The 21,827-nt window shown below is 32.6% G+C and overlaps 1 protein-coding gene across 11 annotated transcripts in view; it reads right to left on the bottom strand.

The window, feature by feature from the left end:
- Birc6 (baculoviral IAP repeat containing 6) overlaps positions 1–21,827 on the bottom strand; it is a 217,333-nt gene that overhangs the window by 74,642 nt on the left and 120,864 nt on the right. For all 11 annotated transcript variants that reach the window (XR_011704325.1, XM_034636800.2, XM_071601470.1 and 8 more), the window contains 12 exons: positions 20,648–21,210; positions 19,788–19,963; positions 18,722–18,818; positions 18,376–18,570; positions 17,357–17,557; positions 15,102–15,381; positions 13,705–13,961; positions 13,348–13,456; positions 10,454–10,675; positions 8,551–9,331; positions 6,304–6,447; positions 5,737–5,866 (listed from right to left, as the gene is read on the bottom strand). Coding sequence is in view for 10 of the 11 variants with exons in the window: in XM_034636800.2 (XP_034492691.2) it covers positions 5,737–5,866; positions 6,304–6,447; positions 8,551–9,331; positions 10,454–10,675; positions 13,348–13,456; positions 13,705–13,961; positions 15,102–15,381; positions 17,357–17,557; positions 18,376–18,570; positions 18,722–18,818; positions 19,788–19,963; positions 20,648–21,210 (3,155 nt within the window). In the remaining variant the exon portion in view is untranslated. The remainder of the gene's footprint in view (positions 1–5,736; positions 5,867–6,303; positions 6,448–8,550; positions 9,332–10,453; positions 10,676–13,347; positions 13,457–13,704; positions 13,962–15,101; positions 15,382–17,356; positions 17,558–18,375; positions 18,571–18,721; positions 18,819–19,787; positions 19,964–20,647; positions 21,211–21,827) is intronic.

Below are 21,827 nucleotides of genomic sequence, written 5' to 3'. Positions count from 1 at the left end.
GGATGATATACAAATTAAAAAGTTTCTGCACAACAAAAGAAACAATTAAGAGTGCGAAGAGGTAGCTAAATTGTTTTCTTCCAAGTTTTCCTACTTGGGATCAATCCAGCACCATCGCACCTACACCTTCGTGAGCCCAATTCGGAGAATGTGAAGCAGAGAGGAATGGGCCAAAATTGAGGTGAATCTGGGCTCTCTGATCCAGAGAGAACGTAAGAGCTGTTGGCACAGCGGGCATTAAAACTGTCACTCCAGAGGAGCTTAAGTGAAGAGTCTGAGGTGAGCATGCTCCTTAATTCAAAGAACCCCCTTCTGAAAGATACTTTGCTATGATGAGGGAATCAAGGAAATGAGATTCTAGACTCAAAGATTCATATCAAGGAATTAACTCTTACAGATAAAGGGAAAAGACAAGTGGATCTTGGAAGATAATTATTCTAAATATGCAGGGAAGAACCAAAGTTGAAGGTTGTTTTTCTTAGAGAACAACATTTGTCATATTTATTTCATCAAGAATCTGAAGATTTGTATGTAAGAAAAACTTTACTCTTCTAAAGACTACAAGATTATAGGAATAAAAGGGGAGTCATAATTCTCAAAAGAGTATTTTTTAACCAACAATAAATTCCAATTTGAAGTGTTCTTCATTAAACATTGTTCCAAAAACTGAAAAAAGGAGAGCCTACAGAATGTGGGATCTTTGCCAGCTGCTCTTCCAAAAAGGGGTTAATATCCAGAACATATAAAGAACTCAAAATGCATACCACCAAAACAAACAAACAAACAATAACCCATCAGTAAATGGGCCAAAGAACTAACACAAATGGCCAACAAAAGGATGAAAAAAATATTCAACGTTCCTAACAATCAGGGAAATGCACAACAAAACAACATTGTAATTCCATCTCATTCTAGTCAGAATGGCAATCAACAATAGAAATAGTAAGAAATGCTGAAGAGGATGTGAGGATAAGGGCACACTCATACATTGTTGGTGGGACTGCAAATTAGTACAATCACCTTGGAAAACAGTATGGAGATTTCCTCAAAAGACTCAGCAAGCACCATGTACAGGCAGAGGAATGAGAAGTTATGCTCCATTTGTGTACAATGTGTCAAAATGTATTCTGTCATGTAAACTAATTAGAATAAAAAAAAAAAAAAAAAACTAGGAATGAAACTACTATAGGACCCAGCTATCCACTAATTGATATTTATCCAAAAGACTAAAATCAGCATATTTTAGTGATACACGTATTGATATCAATATTCACAGCAGTGCAATTCACAATAGCCAAGTTTTGGAACTAGTCCAGGTGCCTGTCAAAAAATGGATAAAGAAAATGCAGTATGTATACACAATGAAATTTTACACAGTTATAAAGGAGAATAAAATTATATTATTTGCTGGTAAATGAATGAAGTGGAGAACACCAAGCTAAGTGAAATAAGCCAGACTCACAAAGGCTGAATGTTTTCTCTCACGTGTGAAAGATAGAGAGAAATATGGAATTAAAAAATAAGGGTAGGGGGAGATCCCATGAAAATAGAAGGGAGAGAGGTGGAGTAGAGGAAGGGAATCAAAGAGGAAGATCGAGAGATGGGAAAAGGGAGGAATCAAGGAATGAAACTGACTTATAACAAGCATACATGAATACAGAACAGTGAATTCTACATATACATAAATATAAAGAACCAATTTTAAAAAGAAAGAAACTAATAAAGAAGGAAGGAAGGAAGGAAGGAACGCAGGCAGGCTAACAGCATACAGGAAAGGGAGCAGGGGGAAGAAGGAGAAGAGGGAAAAATGGATGTACTGGGGACTGAAATGGAGCAAATTATTACATGCATTTATAAATATGTAAAAATGAACCACACTATTATGTAACTATCATACACTAATAAAAACATTTAAAAAAATTTTTAAAAGACCAAATGAGGAAAGCCTTAGGAAGGCTACTGACAGCCTATAAAAGGCAAGTATGGGACTGGACCTTGGAGCTCACTTTAAAGCATTCAATTAGATTTCTACTACAAATGGGAGTATATAAGAACAACTTTCCACAACAAAGATTTCCTATTTTGTTATTTTTATTTAAAAATAAATAGAAAATCTTCAATATTTTAGTATATTTTTAAAAATAAATATAAAGTTGGGTGTGGTGGCGCACGCCTGTAATTCCAGTTTGTGGATACAGGACAATCACAAGTTTGAGGCCAATCCTGTCAAATTTGTGAGGCACTATCTCAAAAAAAAAAAAAAAGGGCTGGGGATATAACTCCAGAGAGTGGGAGAGTGCCCCTGGGTTTAATCATTAGTCCCAACTAAAATAAAAGAACACAGGTATTAATAAACAGTTATTACTCTCTAATTAACAGTTTTAATTATACTGGTATATAATGTGCTACTAAAAATCATAAAATAAATGGGTGGTCATATAATGAAGTAAAGTAGCCATTAAGAAATTCAAAGGCCAGACTGTTTGATATTAGGAATATTTTACCATGTATAACTGATCAATTCTTTTTAATTTTCTAATTTAACACAATTATGATATAAAACTCTTTTATGTTAAAATGTTAAACAATCAGGGGCTGGGGATATGGCTCAAGTGGTAGCGCGCTCGCCTGGTATGCGTGCGGCCCGGGTTCAATCCTCAGCACCACATACAAACAAAGATGTTGTGTCCGCTGAAAAACTAAAAAATAAATATTAAAAAATTCTCTCTCTCTCTTAAAAAAAATGTTAAACAATCACATGACAAATGAGAGTATTTTTTGTAACATCTAATATTCTCTTGTTTGAGTATCTGAAAATATAAAGGCTTTTTACTAATTGTTGATTGTGTTTTGTTTTTATTTTTGTGAAATTAGAAGAAATCAATCAAGTAAATCTTAATGGCAAAAATAAGGACACAGATTTAGTGAAGTATATAAGTAACAAAATAATTCACAAAATGAACTTATAGTATCATCAGGGAGGAAAACCATGTGAAGAGCACTAGTTGATAATAATTTACATAGTACAACAAGAAGTTGAATTAATTTCCATTTATACACTCTGGTGTCTCCAAAATAAAACACAAAAACTACACAGCATTCAAATACCAAAAGATATGACCAAGAAAAATTTTTCTTAACCTCATTTTTGAAACTGTAATAGACAAGACATGCTATCTGGTTTGGAATTCCACTTCTGCACAAGATAGAATAAGAACCAGATTTACACTCCCACTTGAAATAACTAATAATTAGGTGAATATATTTAATAATATTTTGCAGACAGTGAGCATGACACAGGGCAGTTCCACAAAGTTTGGATACGTGGAAACAAGTCAGGTGAGCTCTAGGAGAGTGTTTCCACTTATTGTATGGACAGTTTCTCAGATCAAAGCTCAGCACAATCCATGTGTCACTCTGGTTTGAAGATAAAGAGCTGAGACTTTAGGAAGACAAATACACTTGGTTGCAATCATAAGGCACATTTATGAAGGAGGAGTAATTTGTACACAGAATTCCAGCGATCTAGGGACACTCTCCTTTGAGTCTCCAGCATTTACTAAACAAGCAAATACACATGATAAAATAATCAAAGTCCAGGAAAAGTATTACCCAAAAAGAACAGGGAGAACAATCCCAGGGTCTCAAATGAGGGACCAGTGAATTACTAATTGAGTACCCAGAAGCATATAGCCTCTGAAGTGGGGTTAAATAAATTTTATACTTGCATTTTCAAACCTATTACTCTATTTCTTTTCCAATACAATACACCAATTTAAAGCTAATTTAAATTAAAAATTCAGTTTAGTCTCACCAGTTATATAGTTTGGTAATTCTCAACAACTTCCAAACTAGACAACATAGATTTATTAAAAAAATTCTATCCTCACACGTATCACAAAATGACTAAAGGTCATAAGCCCACTTCAAAGGGTTAAAGAACTGCTACAAAGAGGTTAAATTTAGCACATAAGTTTTGATGTGGTATATTTACAAACAATTATGTTATTTGAATATTTATGTAATAAATTAAATTATGTTTAAAAATTAAAGGGAGGGGCTGGAGTTGTGGCTCAGAGGAAAAGCACTCACCTAGCATGCATGAGGCACTAAGTTATTATATCCACCTATTACTAAAGAATAAATATTACAAAAAAAAAACAAATTAAAGGGAATTATTTTGTAGAATATTCTAAATGATGGAATACAATGTTTTACAATAGCATTCTTAGAAAAGTAATAAAAAATGTTAAAATTTCAGTTATTTTATAGTAGAATGTAGTTTTGAATTTCAAGTTAAATATATAAAATATCAATAATTAAAACTTTAGGAATATTTATTCCCTTCATCTATTTAATTAATTTTTATTTTTCATTTTATTTATCAGAAAAGAGCCTCTAAAATCAGTTTTTCAAAGAAGTTCAGCTGTAATAGATAAGACATTTTCAAGTTAGAAACCATGATTTTTAAAATAAGTATTACAGTATTATAACACTGACTAAACACTTTGTTAAAAGGTAGGAAAGAATTTCAATTTTTGCATACAGCTGTTTTACATACAATGACTATGAACTGAAAAAAAAAATCTTTTTTTTTTTTCCTTCTTCAGAGATGGAGTCTCACTATGTTGCCCAGGCTGGGACTGAACTCCTGGGCTCAAGCAATCCTCCTGCCTCATATGGGACCTATAGGCATGCACCACAATGTCTGACTTAGAAAACAATATTTTTACCTTGCTCAAAGTGATCATACCTACTTATATGGTTTAACTTAAGTTAGCACCTGAATATGGTAACAACTCTCCAATCTATTCAACCAGTTTTTTGTTTTTTTTTCCTAATAAGCTTTAGATTTGTATTTTCCTCTGGTAAATGAACATCTCCAGGTTTTATATGATACTCCTATTCTTCCTTCAGTTGATAGTGATCCCTCTTAAGTATACAGTATATTTATACTCTAATACACACATTGACATTTCCAGTTTATTTTTAAATCTAACACACATAAACTCATAATTACTTTTAGGGGCAGAATGTGTCCTGCTTACTTTCACATCAATAGGTTAAATTCTAATTATACAAGTATCTGCACATAGCAGATATTCAATAAATTCATTGACTGATTAACTGGGATTTCTAAGAGGCAAGAAATAGAACTATCTAATGTAGATGATATGCATTCTGCTATTAAAAACTGCTTTAAAAAAAAACAACAACCTGTATGTTGCTTAAAAGCACACACTATACTACAAGCATGAAACCTACAGAAAATGCCTTCTGCTTTCTTCACTAATAGGCTATACATGATAAGGTGACAAGACACTTCTACCTATTTCATATGATAATGGAGCTCACTTTGTCCCTAGATTAAGAAAACATTTATTAATAAAACTTCTCTTATCCAATCTAATGCCTTGCAATTCATCACTATAGGGTTTACTTTGGTAAAATTCCATCAATGATTTCCAAAGCCTGATCTGCATTTCTAGCTGCCCATTTTGTCATTACTATGCATAACATACATCATACCAAAAGGACTACTCATGCCTGAATGCACTGTACATTTTGTCCAATTAATAAGTTTTTTATTCATGCTTTGAACTATAAAGATATTTTGACCTTTTCTAGTCATGAAGTGGTTGATAAGTGAGCAGAAGCAATGAAATAAAGTTATAAAATAGAATTTCACACATCTAACAAAGTAAAAGAAAAATTAATACTTAAAATCTGACTTGCCTGACACTCTGTCAAGAACATCTGATAATGTTGTTGAGACTGGTAAATGAAGAGTACGAAACTTGTGTCCTGCTCCATACATTGGATGCTGAATGACATGGCTAGTTGCATTAATTCTACCTTTGTACAGCTGAAAAATGAAGAAATTAAAAAGTCCACTTTTTAGAATATATATCATTATGAATCAATTTCAAAAACATATAAGAATGAAAAGTTCAATAAAGCACACAAAACACAAGAGTTTGATATATTTCTTTAAACATTATGTTTTTGCCATGATTGTTGTTAACTTTTCCATTAGCAGCATTGTACCCAATATTCTGTCATTTTTCCCCCCAAATCAAATCAAACTACTTAAGGTACAGTATAGGAAAAATTATGTTATTGAAATGGTGGGAGGTTATCCTCAAGAGAATTTCAAGTCCTGATATCAAGTATAGTTTGCTCCAGTTTCGGTTTGCTATTTTGAAAATTAGATGAATGTGAAGATAAGTACACACTCAAAAATTAACTATGAGATATATTTACACAGAGGTAATCATTAAAATTTAAGTGTTAAATACTCACCGGACAGGGAGACTGAAGAAACATTGTCACTTTCTCGTCTTCCAGCATCAACTGTAAAAACAGTCTTCGTATAAACCCTGAAATATTCCCTGATGTTGGAAGATTCCCTCTTTGGGGAGATGTCTGAAATAGTTCACAAAGAACCTGGCAAGAGATTAAAAGAAGTTCACTGCAAATTTGTTTATAGCTTTTATTTTGAAGAATAAACAGGAAATTAAGAACGTAGATTAACAAGTATACATCTAATACATTTACATCAAATCAGCAACTAAAGAAACAATTAACTTAAATATATATGAATACAGGGCTGGGGTTGTGGCTCAGTGACAAAGCACTTGCCTCGCACATATGAGGCACTGGGTTCGATCCTCAGCACCACAGAGAAAAAAATAAAGATATTGTGTCTATATATGACTAAAAAAATATTTTAAAACAAATATATGAATACAGTTAATCAAAACATAAGAAACATTTCTGTGCATAAGAGAATTTACTACTAAAAGTAGGGTGCAGTGGTCCATTCTAGGGGCTCAGGAGGCTGAGGCAGGAGGATCTCAAGTTCAAATCCAACCCTGTCTCTAAATAAAATAAAGAAAGGACTGGGGATGCAGCTCAGTGGTTAAGTGCCCCCTGAATTCAATCCGTGATACCCACCTCCCCCTCCCCCAAAAGAAATTACTACTGAAGAGTTTTTCCACACAAGAAACTTTAGTCTATATTAATATGGTTACAACAAAAATTATTTTATAAAGTACGTTAAAAATATAAAACAAAGGGCTGGAGATATAGCTCAGTTGGTAGAGTGCTTGCCTTGCATGCACAAGGCCTTGGGTTCAATCCCTAGCACCACAAAAATAAATAAACAAAGTCTTAAAATGAGACAGAGGTGATAATCAGGCCAGAAATCAATAGAACAGAAACAATTCAGGATACTCAATGACACATATCAAAATTTTAAGTATCTATAACCAAGCCCTTAGTCAAAGTTGATAACGTATAATTTCCCTTTAACTGCAGTAATCAGAAGGGTATTTTCCCAACCATTAAAATTATTATAAGGTATCTTGTTCTTCCTCTTAATAAAGTTGAATCGCTCAATATTTTTGAAAATTTTTCACCGATACCCTTTAATCTACTAACAAAATTTGATCTCAATAAGCACTATTAAATAAGTTTTATTAGCGTTTTCCCTGCGTCAAAGAGGCTCTGTAATATAAACTCTATTATACACACACGCACATGCGCTTGCGAGAGAGAGAGAGAGAGAGAGAGAGAGAGAGAGAGAGAGAGAGAGAGAGAGAATGTGTGTGTGTGTTTGGAATATTTAATCATAGGAGCTGGGATTGTGGCTCAGCGGTAGAGTGCTTGTCTAGAACATGTGAGGCCCTGGGTTTGATCTTCAGCACCAACTATAAATAAACATTTTTTTAAAAAATCCTGGCAAAACATCCTTAAAGACAGGTATTACTAGCCCTGTTTTACATGTTAAACAACTTGTCCAAAGTCATAAAACCCAGAAACCTGCAGAATATGACAAATACCAACTTAGAATTTGCCTTGAAATAATTCTAGGTTTCAAGATTTTAGGTCCCTCAGGCTTAATACAATAAATCATCTTTCACATTTTAATTTTTTATTCTGAGACAGGGTCTCACTAAATTGCTGAAGTTGGCCTTGAACTTGTCATTCAGCCTCCAGAGTTGACGAGATTAAAGGTCTGAGCTCCAATGTCTGGCTATCTTTTTTATGTGATTTATCCAGAGCCTCCTATGTGAAACCTACTCTGAAGTCTATATAATGAGAAGCAAATTAACAGTTATAGAAATCTGGCTACACCAAAATACAATGTTTAAATGCAGATGTGGTAAACAATGATCACAGTAAAGTGTTAATCTTCTTCCAGCAGCTAAAATATTATTCTTTTGGTCTTGTTCTTTTCAATTGGGAGATTTGGAGGGGTGTTAAGATCTACATAAAGAATCCCTATGTATGAATTTCCCAATCACCTTATCATAAAGAATAAATTATTTTTGAGACCATATATTTTGAGGGGGCAGAGAGGAGATATTGGTACTTCATTTTAATTATAGTTTAAATTCAAATCTTCAAATACCACTTATCTCAAGTTTACCATCATCTGGCCTTAATACATAACCCTCTCTATTTTATTCTTCTAGTGCAAAGTGATAGTATATTAAAATAACAGACAACCAAAACCTAACACAGTTCAAGTTCTTCTCCTCTTACCTGTGCCATAAGCTTTTGATTATTAGGATGGCATGAAATACACTGCAGAAAGAACGCAACAGTTGCATTCTCAATTGCAGTACGCTGTTGAGTTGTCAGTCCTGTTGCAGCAGCTGAAGAAGGAGAAGCTGATCTTGCATTGGTCTGTTGTGCACCTAAGCTGTGTCCTCCAGAAGTAGACCCAGAATGACACAATAAAAAAAGAAGTGCTGTCCACAGTGGATTGACTTCAGAACCACCAAGCCAATCTTTCATAATATGGCTATTGCCAACTTCTGTCAAAAACCTAAGAATAGGGGCAACCAGGTCTGCTGTGACAGGCATTTTATTACAATGCTGTGGAACATGATGCCGCCTGAGTTTATCCTGGGAAATATCTATTGACTGAGCAAGGCTTTCTGAGTAAGAAATGTGGCTAAAGCAAAAACTAGCCAGACTCCTCACAAGAAGAGAAGGCAAACCTGAGTCTAGTAACTGTTTGATAGCTTCTGGAGACTGAGAAGAAGAAGCAAGGGTTGCCAGATGTGATTCAGTTAGCGCAAGAGGTGCTTGTGCATTTTTAGAGTCATCTGTTAAAGATGAACTAAGGTCCTGCTTTTTGCTATCATCTGTCATGGACAGACTGTGGTGACACTGCACTGGAGGAGGGGTAATTCCCATCCAGCCCATAAGTAATGAAAAATAATTTGGGTGTATGTGACACATCGAGCAAAGTAGACTGTCGACAGCTTTCTTCAAAACCATGTTGCAGGGAAGAGACATGGACCAATTAAAAAGTAACCTAGGGAAATAAAAGATACCATATATTAATAATATAGTTATTTTATAAAGAAAAAATCCATTATTTAAATATTTCTATTATAGACCAAATATACTGACAAAAAATATAGTTTATTTGACACTTAACAATATGATACTATAGTGTGGGTGCTTACGATACATACATTTTTAAATAAATTAGATACACTGGATTTTGGTTAGACTTGTAAAATGAGTTCAGAAAATGAAGTGACTTATATTAAATGGTTCTATCATTATCAATGTAATCTTAAAAAATCATGGGAAAAACAAAAAAAAATTATAAGAAATGTTTAGGTTATATATGACATTTAAGTGGTGTAAGTTCATGTTTACAAATCGAAAATTTAGTGAGGTTCACTAATAAATCATGGATTATGCCAACTGGTAGGGCCAAATATGAAGATAAAGAGATTAAAAAAACAAAGGCTTACCTTCTCTAAGCCTTCATGGAACTATTCAGAAATAAATACAATATTTTGCTACCAACTTACAGTTATCTATTAGTAAGTTTGGCAAAGCCTTAGCCAAGTATGATGAAGAAATATGAGTATATGAAAACTAGTTGTCAAAAGGACAATGTAGAAAGTAGTCTTTCAAAAATATGTAGCTATACTTTTCCTCCAAAATGGTACATTAATAAAGATAAAAGATCCTAATGGATAAATATGCAAAGGAGAACAGACACAATACTCTATGAAGACCTACCCAAAGCATTCTGATTTCAGGCAAGAAAAGCAGGCAGCATTGCTAATACATTTTCTTAAAACAAGAAGAAAATATGGGGGTGTAGATCAGTGGTACAGTGCGTTTCTAGCACACACAATGCCCCTGATTCTATTCCCTAGCAATGAAAAAAAAAAAAAAGTAGAATGTGCACCCGCCCGCGTGCGCACGCACACACACTCACACACACACACTCACACACACACACACTCACACACACACACTAATTAAACCTATGTGACATCCTATTTAAAACTGATTAGATTTATTACTTTCAAAGTATATTTATCCAAATAGACATGCAAAACACTGATTAATAATTGAAAACCTGAAGTAATCTAGTATTAGCAGGGGGGATTTTTTTAATCATCATACTTACTCAAAGAGTTCTCGGTCCAGCAGTGCTGGTAAATCATATTCTACCAGCAGTTCATAACTATGCCAAAGAATTGCTGCTACACAGTGCAAATGAGAAGGAGACGGCATGAGAAGACCATATTCTATTGTTGAAGAGCTAGGGCATAAGTAGTTCATCCGGCCACTTCTCTTCATAGCAGCCACTCTTGCAGAATCACTGACCCATTTTAACAAGGCCTGAATTCTTCAAAGAAGAAAATGAATTCCAATAACTAATAATGCCACCACTAACATTTCATTAAATATCATTTTGGCATGTAGGCAAGGTATATATAAGAATATACTACTTGTTCTGAATCATTTTAATTTCAAATGGGAGGAACTAAGCAAGTAGGATGTAGTTGTTCCAGTTTTCCAATAACATTACCAATTTTAAATAAAGCATTATTTGAATTAATAGTATTTAAATTAAATAATACTATTATTTAATAAAGCTCAGTAAATAAAGTATTTTTTACCTCTTACCTTACCTATAAACAATATGTTTAAATGTCTAAAATTACGGAATGTACATCTTAAACTCCTCTAAATTTTCTGTCCTCTTATAGCAAATTTACACTAGATACAGCAGTGATCTGAGGACACTTCTTTATTGTGCAGGATCTAATCAAAACCAGCATGTTTACTAGAAGCAGTCACCCACCCTCACTCATTCTGACAATGGAATATGTCCTCAAACACATACTGTGGCAAATGTCACTTACTCCCAATCCCCTAAGGCTGCAGATCAGTAAAACACATCAAAGTATGAATCACTGGCTAAGAACAAAACAGTTTTTTTTAGAGAGAGAGAGAAATTTTTAATATTTATTTTTTAGTTTTCGGTGGACACAACATCTTCATTTTATTTGTATGTGGTGCTAAGGATTGAACCCAGTGCCCTGCGCGTGCCAGGCCAGCACACTACCGCTTGAGCCACATCCCCAGCCCAAGAACAAAACACTTTTAAAAGAAACAATACTTTAGAGTTTGTATTAAAAAAAAAACTAAAAAAAAAAAAGTTATGATTTATTGTCCAATTATTAAAATACTACATTTGTATCTGATTTTCTAGTGTAGACCACAAAATTCAAAATTCATTGCTTTAGATTAAAAGAAATGAGGGCAGAGGGCACATCATATTGCTTAATATTCTCTCTCTCTCTCTCTCCTAAAGGACTGAAAGGGAAGACTCTTAAATGCTTAATTGTTTATGACAGGACATAAAGATTATTTGGAGAAAGAGAAGGAAGATGAGATAATTAGGGACAAGTGATAATTTCTTATTCCAGGGATTTCATCAATCTTGGCATTAATGTTAGTTCTAAAGGCTAAGCAATCACGCTTTGATAAATACGTGGAGAAAATTAAGTTTAATTTTCTATTTATGATAAAACTAAAATTTAAAAACTAAGCAATATAGTTCTAAGAGAATTCAAGCAACCTATCTGGAAAAATAAGTACTCATTTTTAAAATATATTTTGTGTTTAAAATATATTTTAACTCTACTAACTAAATTTGGCAAAAAAAAATTGTTATTTACTAGGTAAAAAAACTAATTGCAATCATTTACAATGTAAAATACTTATCATACAGTTTTATATAAAGTAAAACACTTAGGGGAAAAACTACCCTGCTTAATATTTTGAAGACACCATGCTAAAAATATATTTACAATGTTAAAAACGAAAATTTAAATTTTTCTAATCAAGAGAATGTACAATTAATTGGGCAAAACTAAGTGACTACTATTACACTATTTATGAGTAAATATTAATCATCTTTCCCTGAATGCCTGCACTATTAAGCACTTCATTGCATACACCCAAATTGACATCCTCCTTCCTGGGTGATACTGCTCTGTCTCCCCAACCATGAAGGCACAGAGCAGAACTCAATTAACCTGTTCTCTCTAGTACTTAATAACATAGCAAGCATATAGACATTATTATGTAAATACCTATAAAAAGAGTAAGTACCCACCAAAAAGTTAACAATTTTGATAATAATTTATAAAGTAAGAAGTTAAAATACTGAAGGATTTCTTCTTCAATATAAATAACCAAAACCTTAAAGGATAACTTAGGAAATATATCTCTAGCTCAGGAATTATTTATATTACTTTTAAATTCACATATTATATATATGCCCATATACCATATATGAAATGAAAGAATACCAAATGGTTGCTCAAACAATGTTTCAGAAGTACTTCAGAGTTTTTATCAATTTGGAGTAGAAGATTTTAAGGTAGAATCATATTAGGAGAACCCATCAAAATTACCTATATGTAGAAACCACTAAACATTTAGCTCAAGTGTTCAGATATTATTAGTATAATATTGTTTAATATTATTATTGGTAGTAGTATAATATTGTTTCACCTTGTGGAAAGCAAGAAAAAGAAGGCAGAGAGTCTAAAGGACAGCTATATAATCGATATGTAAAAACTCAGAACATTACTACTGCATTATCAAAATAATCCAAATACTTACTGTGGACACAATTTATATATTTATATATAATTAGTAAGTACTAATTGAGATACCATGATTATGGTACCATCACCTTATAAAGGTCATATCACAACATGGTTGACTTAAAAATGTTTTTATTCCATTCCAGTCTTTAAAAGAGAGACTACGAATTCTGCTTGAATTCAACTTTACTCAAAATACATCCAAATACATGAAAACTTATGTTATTCATGATAATCTCTAAAAGTTGTACTATGTAAATAGCTAGATACGCAAAAAATAACAATACCATCTTAACTTTTATGTAATATTGTATAAGGACAAAGTATGGTAAGTAACATTCATTACAGCCATATTTGTGTACATGTGTGCTTCAATGAAAACAGGATCATCATATACCTGTCTTTTGTTCCAGGATCCTGAGTTGTACCAAGCTGGTAAAGAATATCTATGGTAGAGTCAGAAGACAGTCCGTTCAGTCTTCCAAAAAGTAAAGGGCTATTCAAATCTTACAACAGAAAAGAAAAACAATAAAGTTACTAGATAAATAAATTTGGAAAGGGAAGAAGTGCTTAATTTTTAAGTGATTCATTAAAAACAAATCATAAAATCTAACAAGGGAAAACAAATTTGAAAACTAATGAAGCTAAAGAGAAATTAATTTCAGAAACAGGGATAATCGTCAAAATTGTTTAAGCCAAATGTGATTGTTTTGTAGGATAATGTAAAATATAAAATATCAGAGTTAATTGCCACCTGTAGGATCGCTGCCTGATGCGGCACAATTTCTCAGGAGAATGTCTATAAGCTTCAGGCCAATTCTAGTAGACTGTAGTCCTATCTTTACAAGCACAACCTCAATATTGGGTGAATGCATTCCACAGTATGGTGACATCAATAAAGCAGCACAAGTCTGTAGAAGATTAGCAGTAGGCGCAGCAGCACTTGCCATCATTCCTTCCAGGTCACTTATGTGGGTAAGGCAATGATGCAACAGCCGTAACCATCCAATACTGAAATATAAACACAAAATTACTTACAAGATAAATATAAGTAGCTCAAGTTATTTCACAGATAGAATAAAACTTTTTAAAACATCATTATATTTTGTTTCTTAAAAATCACCAGTTAAGGGTTGAGAAGTATAGCTCAGTGATAGAGCACTTGCCTCGCATGCATAAGGCCCTGGGTTCAATCCCTGATACCACCAATAAATAAATAAATTAATTAATTAATGGAGCAAATGGTAGATGTCTGCAAAATCAATAAAGAATTATGGGGCTGGGGATGTGGCTCAAGTGGCAGCATGCTCACCTAGCATGCGTGAGGCACTGGGTTGATTCTCAGCACCACATAAAAATAAAATAAAGATATTAAAAAAATCGATAAAGAATTATACACACAGAAAGTTTGCCCTATAAGTATTTAAGTGCTCATACCACCAGGAGCTATAAGCTTGCTTTAAAACAAACAAACAAAAATAGCCACTGACTCATTTTTTATCTTTTTTTTTTACTGATTAAGATCATAGAGTTGTAAAACTTGAAAATACAAAAATACTGAATTTTCTATTAGGCAAAATTTTCAATAAAACTTCACTATAAAATTTTTAACCATCAAAATTTATCAAAATGTTTATTACAGGACGTATTCATGTCCTAATATGTTTCATTCAGACATAATACTTTTAATAACAGGCTTTTAGGAATTATCATTCAAGATTAGTTCCCTCTTTCTATAGTCAGTTTGCATGATTCAAGTATTCAGATATACTCCTACTTAAAAGCATGTGGGCATGTGGGAATCCCTATACAGACCATGACTCCCTCCCGCCACCCCCCCCCCCCAAAAAAAACCCCACATATACATACACAAACCCTGAAAGCTACAAACATATATGTCACACTGTTGGTCAACTCAAAAGATTAAACACACAAAAATCTCAATTTCAATCAATCTCAGGTTTCTCTTTCCACAAAATTGTTGTCTCTATTTCACCTAATAAAAAATTAAGATATTATATAGATATTATATGGACAACCTATGGAACAAAAAACTTCCTAAAACCTTTAAAAAAAAAAAACAGACCATGAGATGAATAATTTCAGGAAAAAAAAAAACCTTTTTAAAGAATAAGGGGAAAAAAAACATACCTTGTTTTAGATACCTGATCTTCAGATGGAAGAAAGGGATTATTAACTGTTGCTGAAGAAGTGGTACCAAACGCGGTGAGGCCCAATAATTTAATTTGTGAAAGGCCTAACGTGCTGGCATCTCGTGGACGATGTAGTCTAAGGCAGACAGCAGAAGCTACCTCAGCTTTTACAAGCTGAATTTTTATGTAGGTGAGACCACTGGTAACAACAGGAGTGGACAAAGGTAGCATATTTACCCCATCTGCACTTACTTCAACAGACACTGAGGATGGGCAGGCTATAAGAAGAGAAAATTGAACAACCACAAACAGAAAAGTGAACTAGATTTCAAAATCTAATAAAAATCCAAGTAAAAGAGCAGCTTTCAGTTACATTCACTATAAACTTAATAAAAAATTCATACACCAAATCATACTTTCTCAGTGAATTTCATCATAATTAGCTTTGGAGCTATTTTGTAATATTAAATATTTGATCCTCAACATAATAGAAAGATTTGAATAAAACATTTGAATAAATGTTTAACATTCACCTAAAAAAAGAAAAACACAGTAACTTAAGGTGTGCAATCCAAACAACTAAAAAGGCTTTATCATTTCTACTTTATTCAAAATTGCCATGAACAGGGCTGGGGTGTAGCATGATAGTTGAGTACTTGCTTAACATGCAGGAACCCCAATGAGGTAACAAATGGCAGCTACCACAGGAAAACTGTTTCTCCCTACCATAGCACAGAAATCCATATATTAAATGCATCTCCAACTAAAACCATCTTAAAATGGGGTTTTAATTTTAATTTCAATGGTAAAATTAGGACTAAATTTTACTGCATGTCAATAATATATCAGAATTACACAGGGAATTAGAGAATTCATACCAATTTCTAAAATTGAACTTCAAAACCTTTTGAAGAAAGTATTTATACAGCAGACACAGTGAAAAAAAAAATCAGGTAATTCAATTCCCCACAAGAACAAATGGTACACCGTATATTGAAGTCCATATTTGATTTGAAAGCCTTTGTTATCTCTACTGAAGCACACATACCTCCAATGTCTGCTCCAATCCAAAATAAAACCAAACTGTTTCGTTAAGCACAAGTAAGCAGGAAACTCATAAAACATTTGCATTTTCATACCAGAGTTCCCCTTTATATTATGTTTCTTCTCTGCATTAGCCTTTTTCCCTTCTAATTTATATTAACTATATCTGTTTGTATCTAGTAGTATGGACTCAATTACTAATTGGATATAATAGTCTAAATGTTCAAATCAGAAGAAAAAAGTTTTTTCTTCCAAATATGCCTGAAATCTGCAAATTTCCCATAGGTCTTCATTCAGTTATTGGGTGATACTTGATAGTAATGACGATCAATATATGAATATTGAAGAGTCCAATAAAGATTAAATTATACTAAAACAATCAAAGTCCATAAAAAGCAAAATAGTATTTTACATTCTTTATGAATACTTCGTTTCTGCTTGACTTAATCTAATCTTATTTTCTAAAACTTATTTACCCTACAAAGCTATAAAATACAATCAAGAAATACTCATCAAATAAATAATACAATATTACAAAAGACTATGTCATAATAAATATGAAATATAAATTTTGAAATCACACTCAAATATTGAAAATACTACTCTAAAAATGTCACAAAATTCTTTGTAGAGGTAATTATCTTCCAGTAGAGGTAGGGTAAGGCATGCAAATAAATCTAAGCGAATTTTACATTTCAGGGTTAGTAAGGAGGACCAACGTAGACAAACTAAGACTGCTAACAAACATTACTCACAAACAACATGAGTAAACAAACTCATTTTGACATAAAATATTAATAATAAATTGGGAGAAAAGAAAGGTTGAATAACATATAACTGGACTATATTTCTCTGGACTTCATCAAACACTATTTGTTTGAGGATAACAACCCTATCATTTCATTTAATGGGAAATAACTTGAAGGTAGTGTTGATTATTCCACCAAAATCTGCTCCAAAATTATAATCTGGTAATCATAACTAAGCCCTTAAATTTGATAAATATTTTTCTTTTGTCGGGGCTGGGGTTGTAGCTCAGCAGTAGAGCGCTTGCCTCACACATGTGATGCACTGGGTTTGATCCTCACCACCAGACAAAAATAAACAAAATAAAGGTAAAACAAAACAAAAAAAACCCCATATTTTTCTTATTTCAAGTGTTTCTAAATTATAATTTATTGTCATAATGCTTTATAAGCCATTACTTACTTGCAAGAGATGCAAGATGAGGTTGGATGTGTATCTCTTTCAGCAGCACTGCTGCAGGAAGGTGAATGGTAAGGTCACACCATGCCTCCTCAGGCAGAAAGATGTAAGACCAAGCAGCAGAGCGAGCTCTTCGATGGGGTGGTGTTGCCTGCAAAAGCACTTCAGCTGGTTGGGCAGTAGGACTGCTAGATGTGATTGTACCTACAGAAGACATTTTAAATAAATAAGAATTTATCCCCCCCCACACACACATATGCAATAAAGCATTAAGAACAAAAAAAGAAAGAAAAAGAAATAAAATCAAGAATCAATAAATGGGATGGATTCAAACTAAAAAGCTTCTTCTCAACAAAAGAAACAATCAGTGAGGTGAATAGAGAGCTTACAATTTGGAAACAACTTTTTTACCACATGCACATCAGACAGAGTACTAATCTCTAGGATATATAAAGAGCTCAAAATTCTTAACACCAAAAAAAAAAAAAACAAAGAACCCAATCAATAAATGGGCCAACGACCCGAACAGGTCAAATAAATATCATATTTATTATGACATAGCCTTTTATAATATTATATTATTTATTTGATGAATATTTCTTGATTGTATTTTATAGCTTTGTAGGATAAATAAGTTTTAGAAAATAAGATTAGATTAAGTCAAGCAGAAACTAGAAGTATTCATAAAGGATGTAAAATACTTTGCTTTTTATGGACTTCAATTGTTCTAGTATAATTTAATCTTTATTGGACTCTTCAATATTCATATACTGATGGACATCATTACCCAAAGTACATGTATGAAGACATGAATGGAGTGATTCTACTTTGTGTACAACCAGAGATGAAAAATTGTGCTCTATATGTGTGATATGAATTATATTGCATTCTGCTGTCGTATATAACACATTTTGTAAAAAGAAACTTTCAAATGACAATAATACTTAGTTTAATAACTAATTTTCCTTTATACCAGTGAATATATGAAATAAATTCATAATAACATGCAATCATTTTCCTACCCAGGGGTGCAAAGTTATGGATCCCTTCCGCATTGTCAGGTTCAGAAGCTAGTATTCTCGTTTTCAAAGTACTGTCAACAGCTTTATTTGGACCAGAATCAAGAAATTTCATAATTGTTGATACCATACTTCTTGCAGTGTTCACAATAGCCCTTGTACTTGTAACCATGTTGTTGCAAATGAGCTGAACACCACCTAAGTTAACAAAGAATACTGAATGAAAATTATCTTAAAACAGATGCTTTGACATCAAGAGTCAACAATCACAGAAGACTACAAAAGTGAAAACAGAGTATACTATCAGAATGATTACACTTAAATGAACACTTTTGAAATTTTATCTTACCCATATCGTGGAATGCTTTCAAGGCATCACTAGTATCCAATACTCTCAAAATAAACCACAATAATGGTTCAGATAACTGGCAAGTAGCAAGAGAGCCCTAAAAAATAAATATGTATATTATAATTTTATATCTTCCTATGAACCAAGAAAACTATACTTCTAAGTCCATATAATATTCCTTTATAATTTTTATAAACTGACAATCTTAAATACACTAAATACAAGTTATCTGCCAAAGCACATAAAAAAAGTATCTGAATCAGAAAGACAACTATCTCCTCTCAGTACTCAAGAGTAATTTGTAAGCAACTACCTTCATTTACAATTATAATTTCATCCTTTAGTGTGCATTCATTGTTTTCCAGTAGACACTAATTTCCTTAAAAAAAATTGCATCTACTCAATTCCTTTGCATTTCCAATTGAAACATAATTTACATTCAAAAACATTCTAAGAAAATGACAATTATACACTGATATATACGAAAACTCCCTAAGAAATGTGTTGAAATCTGCATTTGAAAAATAATAAATGGACCAAACTGTTTAAAAGAAAAAAAAAAAACCAAACTGGTTCCTACAATTTCATTTATAACAGAAAATAAAGAAAAGCGTATATTCTAACGTATTTTTCTTTTTGAAGTTATCCTAATTTTTCTTAACTGAAAAAAAACTAAATATACAACATAAATTTGAAAAACAGTCATATTAAATTTTCTTACATATCATTTATAAAAAACATCCTATTCAACTATGTTGTTTTTAAGGAAAAGGAAAGAACCACTTCCTGGGCCCGTAAAAAGAAATCTAAAGTTTAAGAACATGCTAAATGTTGTATTTATATATCACTGTAGTCCTTGGAAAATATCACCTTGAGAAACTACTCCCCAACTTCTATTAATAAGCCTATAATCCTCACCTATTGATACATTTTTTTAATATATGATATGAATACTAATCTGTTTCTGTTAAAATACATACATATCAATGTAGGTAGGTAACTATTTCCCTATTCATAATATCAAATATTACATGAAATACTGTAACTGTTGGTGAATTGAACTTACTTGTCTGCCCATATACCCACAGGCCATGTAGGTTAAAATTGGCTGTAACATCATATGGACTGTAGAAGCTTTTTTACTTAGTGTTGTCAATATGGTAAATAATCCATCCCCAACTGATATGGCATCTAACCCACCATGAAAGTTTTCATGTTTGGTGAGATGTAATCCACTTGCCCCTAGTTTAAACAGAAGATTACATATATTTTTTTAAAGTATATCCTTAAAAGCCAGTACTAACCAAAAGTAAATTTTTCGAAAACCACTGAAGATGATAGGAACAGTTAAACTACACACACATACCCCTAGAGATTACAGTATCTATTCATAAAAGCAAGATTTTTGGATATTTTCTTTCATAAAAAAATAAAGAGAAAAATAGATGATATTCTTCAAGAAGAGAGAAAATAAATGATATTAGTATGCAACTATGCATCATAACATCTAATCAAAAAGAAGATACAGTGACAAAGAAAGCAATATAAACAGGCCAAAATAAGTAAAATTTTAACAAAATGATGCAATATAACTTTTCTTCCTATTGAAGCTAAAACAATAAGATATAAACTTTAAATCACAGGAACTTGAATTTTAAATAAAATTTTATATTTCATTTTCAAAGAAAATGTACATAAATACATTTTTTACTGGTCTCCAACACAAAATTTGATAACAAATTTTTTAAGTTGAAAACATTAGAGACAGTTAGTTGTACCTTACAGAACCTAATTTAAGTGAAGCCACTCCACATGTCTTCACTAATAAAAATCAGTCATCAGAATCTTACAATAAAGTAGTTTTACATTATAAAGTAAAACTGATGTACCAGAAACAATTATAAAATTAATATTCTCAATACGTACCAATTATCATTGCCATGGCACTGCTATTACACAAGCCTAGAGCGGACAGAATCTGGCTCATAATCTGTTGGTTAGCTAAGACTAAGTCAGCAACGTATGCAGGAGATCCAGGCACACTAGTACTGCTTCCATTGACATCTTTGCCTCCTGAAACTTTTTCTTCATCTGATACACTATCTGTTGTACTGGTGGTCACAGACACTCTCGCGCTGTATTCCCTATTGCTTGAAAGAGGCAGCTGTACTAAAATGTTAACAAGTTTTAACAAATCAAACATGAGTTGATCTCTTGTCATTTCACCACAAACAGCTTTTGCATCACCTGGGCGAATGAGGTTGGCAAAAAGTCCCCCAAAGCACGCTCGAGCACCCACAGAGCTATCTGATCCACTTCTTGACATTACTTTGTCTGAGCAAGTGATATAGTGATGCACCAAGAAGGTGACAGATTCTATCACAGCAGAAATAGTACTAACTGAAACAACTTCAAAATTCTGCTCCAGAGTGAATTCTAAGAGCTTCACTTGAGCATCGAGAGGTCCTTGTCCTGTCTGAAAGGCACCCCTAGAGAAAGAAAGAAAGAGTGTTAAAAATAAAATCATTTAAAATAGTTTAGATAGAAGTAACTACTTCAATACAACAAAGTTACAAAAAACTTTCTTTGATAGTTTCCATCTCACTTTTGTTCTTGCCTCCAGTTTACACAAAACCAAAATGACTTCCCTTCTAAATAGAAAACTTAAGGATATGTAATTAAAGCTGCAGACTATGATATTTTAATATCACAGGGCAATCTTAATAATGGAATGAGCTCTCATTTATTATATCCTCAAATGTTCCTATTATAAATATTGATTTTGATTCTCAAAAATTAAGTGTCAATCAAAACATTTTTATGTACTAAAACAGTAAAACTCAAGTTCTGCTTATGTCCAAATAAAGAATGCTAGAAAAAGTATCACTCCCAACCTAACAATAAAAAATGTCAAATTAGGGCTGGGGCTGGGGCTCAGTGACAAGAGTGCTTGCCTAGCATGCATGAGGCACTGAGTTTGATCCTCAGCACCACTTAAAAAGAAACAAACAAAGGCATTCTTATCCATGTACAACTACAAAATAAATAAATAAATAAATTTTTTAAAAAGGCAAATGAACTACAGTCATAAGTTTTCTTAAACTCA

The sequence above is a fragment of the Marmota flaviventris genome, chromosome 14, assembly GCF_047511675.1.
Source record: "Marmota flaviventris isolate mMarFla1 chromosome 14, mMarFla1.hap1, whole genome shotgun sequence".
Classification (NCBI taxonomy): domain Eukaryota; kingdom Metazoa; phylum Chordata; class Mammalia; order Rodentia; family Sciuridae; genus Marmota; species Marmota flaviventris.
Note: the sequence above shows the minus strand (reverse complement) of the source record. Positions and strands in the feature narration are given on the sequence as shown.